This window comes from Loa loa (genome assembly GCF_000183805.2).
Source record: "Loa loa unplaced genomic scaffold supercont3.8, whole genome shotgun sequence".
Lineage (NCBI taxonomy): Eukaryota > Metazoa > Nematoda > Chromadorea > Rhabditida > Onchocercidae > Loa > Loa loa.
Genome location: NW_018108188.1, coordinates 176,291 through 182,190, shown reverse-complemented (window position 1 = coordinate 182,190; position 5,900 = coordinate 176,291). Strand labels below are relative to the sequence as shown.

Here is a 5,900-nt window from a genome sequence, read left to right as displayed (position 1 = left end):
TAGTATATATATATATATATATATATATATATATATATACTCGAATGTTAACGTATAGAAAGGCAATTTCCAATTCCTAATGAAAGTGCAACAAAATGGACCAACTTTATAAGCTCAAAATTACAGCAATCCTTATACACCGCGGAAGATGCAATGAAATTTGAGGTAGGAATTTCCAATAAAAGACACACCCAATCAAACTACTACCCCATACTTTCGCTAGATTTGGCCTTCATTAAAATAAATTTATCAAAGAAACCAAAAGCAGAAAAGACAAAAGGACAACAAAAAATAGAAATTACTTGACAACAGTTTAGAAATTATAACAAAAAAATTTTGCCTACCTTAACGCTGGCTTCTTTTCCTTGAAAGTATCATCGAACAGTGAAGATTTGCGCTTCTGGTAATGATGATCCCTAGGACTTTTCATCAGGCCCTGCAAATTGTTACTGGAACTAAAAAAAATGAATCGAATTTGGTATCTATGAAAACAGATATAATAAAAGAAGTCCGGTCGTATCAATGAAAAAATGTTGGGCTTAATAAATCTAAGTAAGAGATAATAAGAGATAATGAAATTTTGCTTAGTAAAATGAAAAAGGACAACGAACATCACGTGTTTTCCAATCGCTGTAATGACTCCAAGCATCGGAAGCTGATCGCTGCCTATTACCATGGTTATGCTTAAATGAGTACTATATATATATATGCATATATATAATTGTACAGTTACTGCATAAAAAATAATGCTTAAAAACTAATTTGAACGATAAGTTACGCACATAACTGGCCACAAATATAACTTGAATTACTGTGTTCTTTTACTTGAAGTTCATATTCCTCTATCGTAAAGACTCATGAAACATGCATAAACCAAAACAACCCAATTTTTGGAGCTCTCAGTCATTATTCATTAATTAATCAGCCAAAACTAAACCAAACTGAATTTTAGTTATTTAAATTGAATTCACTTGAATTAAATTCAATCAGTTAGAAGTGAACTTTAATTACTTGATTGAATTTATTTTAATTATATTCAAATAATTAAAAGTGAAATTCACACAACTTCTGAGAGTTACTTCCTACATAGATAACATAACCCGGTGTTATTGCTATTTATCAAGCCTGGGCTGGCAATAAAAATATCCGACTGTCGCGATGTAAAGCTTTGGGTCATCTAGTTTTTATTTTTGTTAAGCCCTCGTATTTCCTTCACTTGAAAGCTTGGACTGAACTCAGTAACTTTTTCATGAGCAATTCTCGTCATCAGACATACAAATAATGCTCAGCAGTTGTCAAAACCCTGCAATTATAGGAAAGGAAAAATTTAAGGAACATTCACCGTAGGTGATGCGATGGCAAATGAGGTGCTTTGGAAGGAAATTCGGTTACCATTACTACTGCTGCTGTTGCTGCCATCATGGAATGTAGCACCATCATGAAACGATTCGAAGTGTCTTGGATTAGACATTGATGTACATTTCTTAAAACTTTCCAAGGAAGATGTATTTATCAAGGCGACCTAAAATGTGGTATTCTGACAACCGTTTATCGAAGAAATACCGAAGTTTATCGAGTCATTTATCGGAGAAATAAAGAAGATTTGAATGGAAATCAAATATAACTACGTATGACTTACTAATGAATTGACTGATACAGACTTACGCCTCGAAGATTAATTTCCGTTTCTATTTCGACTAAAAATAATATTATCGACATGTCAGGAAGTCAAGCAGCACTACCTTCCTAACACCATTTATAATAATCAATTACCCAAAACTATCACCCAAAGATCATGGCTTTTCTCGTATTCGTTAAATTTCAAAATGAATTTTGCATCGTTCGGAAAACCCGTAAATATTAATATAATAATGAGAAAATATGGGTATATTTTACATAATCTATGCAAGAAAATCCATACATAATTGTTCGGAGCGAGGTTTAAACTTGAACCTTATAACTTGAATACTTGAAAGATGGGATAATTCACAGATAATTATCAAGTATTTCATTCATCCCTTAATATCAGCATTCGAGAACTATTTATCATTTATCGATTTATCGATTTTATTTATCGATTTTAACTCACTAAAAGTAGTAAGCAACTAACTACAAGAATTATTTTCGATTTGAAACTAAAACACTTCACCGCCACCAAACACTCAAACAACCGACCACCCTTTCAAACCCCACTGACAGCGCTACAGAAACTTCGGCTTAGTGGCCGGGTCCATCTGTACAGACCACGCTGTGCAACTTATTGTCCTGATTTCAGTTTACCATAATTCACATTTCCGTGAAAATAATCGAGGCAAGATAATTAGGACAAATTCGAGTAATTAGTTTGGATAGCACTAGAATGGGCTCCAACGTTCGAGATCCGGCTACAATCCTCTTTTGCATCCTCTCTTCCTCTTAATATTAGCGAGTCTTTGCTCAATCTTCCTTCACTCATCACTATTATTTCAACTTTGCTCTAGTTAGTTATGTTTTGATAAGAAATTTTCAAACCTTATAGCAAGCATCACTTCTCATTCTCTCCTGTTTCTTTCTTTGAATCAAAAATGGAAGAAATGGAAAAATCAATGAAAACTTATCACATTTTCCCGGAAGTTTTACCATTTCTATTCCAAGCATCCTTCCAGGCTGTTACCTAATTAGAATACTCACACTGACAAATTCATTTGAACAAGATTTAAGGAGAAACTGATGTATGTAAACTTACTTGTAAAAGCATTACTATCTTATATTTATCAAAGATAACTCAGGAATGACTCACTTGAGTACGAGTTCGCTGGTTAGGAATTGTTTGCGAAAGTACACACAGACGCAACAGCTAAAAATGGACAGTAATAGATGATTTCTTAAGCATATTCTTTGAAGCTTAGCTGCGATATCGCAGAGTTTACAATTTCTAAGATGATGGAATGGCTAGACAAATCACGAAAGGACCCTAGTAAACCTCTATTCATCGAGGCGTGTACAGAAAAATGGAAAAAGGGATGCTAGTATTGTCACATTTATCTTCAAGTTAGTCCTCGAAAGTTAAGACTTCATAAATTATTTCAGTTAACTAAATTATTTTACATTAAATAAAATTTGGGAACCAAAGAGATCCTTCCTCAAAAAGAAGAGCAATCCTTAGCAAAAGCTAGAAGTTGGGAGAACAATTAATTATTTCCCGGGTTCTCCTGTAACACAATATCTATCTGCCCACAGAGACACACACACAATTTCAAGTGGCATTTTTTTCTGCTAATGTGTAAAGGAAAGAAAGAATGAATAAACCATTTTCCGTGCTATTTTCATTCTTAAAAATATGGCCGATCTTTCTCGATCCCTTCAAGCTTTTAAAGTTTTTTCTTTTTTTCTTTATTATTCATGTGTCCATTGGGAGAATCGTGCATTCCGATCATTTTAGTTTCCATATGTCATCGGCAGTCTTTCTTATTTTCTTTTCTCGCAACATGTTAGCATCAAATTTCCACTGCGGTTAATGTTACTTATTCAATTTACTTCCTGCTTTCAACCGAAATCTGTTGCAAGCAATATATTGGGTAATTTTATTTACTGCGACATTTGCAACTCGAGATTTACTGTAGGTCATTTTAAAGCGTAAAAATAATCCTCCATCTCCCGGCCTGTTTTATTCGATTGACAAAGATTTCCTTTTCTTAATTCTCACATTATTTCTGTCCTTTTTTAACGTAACTAACAAAGGTCAGTTAGAGTTCATTGACTTTTTCTAGCCACAATGGTTTTGTTTTTAAACGAGTTGCGATTACAAAAGGTTCTGATGAGTTCGGGGATCAAAAAAATTCATTCTGACTGGCGATCCATGAAAGTCTAGAAGAATTTGTCTTCTACAGAATCATTTTTCTTTTCCTATTTTCTGAGGCTCAGTCATATTCCCTTCCTCCCCATTCTTCAGTAATTATTATCTTCATTATTTTGATTATTTTTATGTAAATGGTTTATCAGAGTTCTAAAGAGAAGTGATTCATTCCTGTGCTTTAGAATTCTTCCATATACAAAAAAAAAAAAGAAAACCTTTCAGTTACAACTGATAGTTGACATTTTACTGTGTTTTAACGAAAACTATAAAAATAACGAATTATTGAGTTTATTTTCTGAGAATTTACTGAAACTTTCCGATTCCAAGCTCTCCTGTAATGTTCTGCATAGATTGTCTAGAACGAATAGATAAAGGATAAATGTTTACTAATCAAATTGCTCTTTTTCTTGACCAGTTCTTTACTTATTCATTTTGCTCCAATAACTACTGACAAGGACAATTCACAGATTCAAATTTTCTCTTATTCTATCAGGATATATGAATTAGCTTTACAAACAAAAAATTTTAAATCAAATTTGACCTAATTTACCTTATAGAAAATTTAGCTAATGTTCTTTTAATAAATTCCAATCTTAAAAATCGTATAAAGAGTGGACTGTAAATATCGATTGGTCACTATGTGCAATTTTAACTGATTTGGTCACAAGCATTCAGTACAGACTCACAAAAAGAATTTCACGTCATTGCTATCATAGTTTCAATTTTTTGCCAAATTGCCATTGATCTTTCCGTGTGCTGTAAGAAAGGTTGAAAAAGCTTGAAGCTTGAAATATCAATGTAAATATGAAATAGTGGATGGCCAAAGCTTAACACTCAATCGACGTAATGTGCAACTTCAAGTTGACAGTGCATGACAGGACAACCTAAAATCATCACTATGTACTGCCTCAAAATTTTCTCGCTGCTTCATTTGCTTAGTGAGTTGCTGTCTAGCAATGCTTTAAAAGCAGAAATAGTTATCACTATAGTTGCTTGATGAGATATATGGACAATTCAGAGCTCATTGGAGATACTGAACTGATAACGTAGAAGTAATGAAACCATAAATATATAAAGCCTAGTCCTTTTTTTAGAGTATTTTGCTCTGTTCTATTTGCTGGTAATATTACTTTATTAATTAAAGTTTCTGAACTAAGGTGGGAAATAATAATATGCATGACTTGTCTTTATGGACAATTTCCAAATGCATAATTCCCACTGTTTGATTAAAGCCTTTTTCCAATGTTTCCTTCTCATCCTTCTTTCTCAGTATTTTTTTTTTGCTGTTTCCATATCTGGTTTATGAAAGCAATTTGTTCATTGTTATTTTTTTCATTCAAATCAATTTTTACCCCCAAAAAAATCCTAAAATCCTTCAATTAGACCAGTCTTGGAAGATTACTTTTCGTAATTATTCAATTAGATAAGTATGCTTAGTGGTTCATGAAGTCAAAGCTTCCCAAACACTTTTTGTTTGATATAAATTAGAAAAACGAATTTTCGCACAAACTATAAGGACATCACTTTTGCTGCCAATATTCATATCTGAGCAATTTCTTTTTGAGTTTCATTAGAAGACTGAAAAGTCCTTTGTAATCAATATTCTAACTGAATTAAAAATAAAGATGTCAACAGTCAATATTATGAGCCTATCACCAGAAAATCATAATTCTCAAATTTCAAACCTTCACATTGAAATTTGGGGATTATGATTCATAAAAGCTATAGTTCTTTCAACTGTCTTTAGAGATAAGCTAAAACAACTTTCCCTAATTACTTATTTTTTTAGTAGCATCAGATCCTTTAGTAAAAATCATTAGATTTTACACCATAAAATTTTAAATCATTAAATTTTACATCCACGATATCTTCACAAACGTATCATCAAGTAGCGCTTACTATACTTTAATAATATTAGAGTTTAGTAAAAGACAAATAACATTGGTACCTTCTTATAGATATCGTTAATCCAAACTTGCTATTACTTATTCAAACTTGTGCTCTATCATCTTTGCTTCCTGCTAAATTAGATCCATTTAATTATAATATAATTAGTTTTTCACAC

At 32.3% G+C, this 5,900-nt stretch overlaps 1 protein-coding gene across 1 annotated transcript in view; it reads right to left on the bottom strand.

The window, feature by feature from the left end:
• Window positions 1-1,471, bottom strand: part of LOAG_16563 (F-box domain-containing protein) — a gene marked incomplete at its 5' end in the record, with an annotated part of 9,199 nt that extends 7,728 nt beyond the window's left edge. Inside the window, 3 exons of the mRNA XM_020449216.1 lie at window positions 345-436; window positions 612-683; window positions 1,343-1,471. Of these exons, the coding sequence (XP_020307285.1) occupies window positions 345-436; window positions 612-683; window positions 1,343-1,471 (293 nt within the window). The remainder of the gene's footprint in view (window positions 1-344; window positions 437-611; window positions 684-1,342) is intronic.
• Window positions 1,472-5,900: the final 4,429 nt, after the last annotated feature.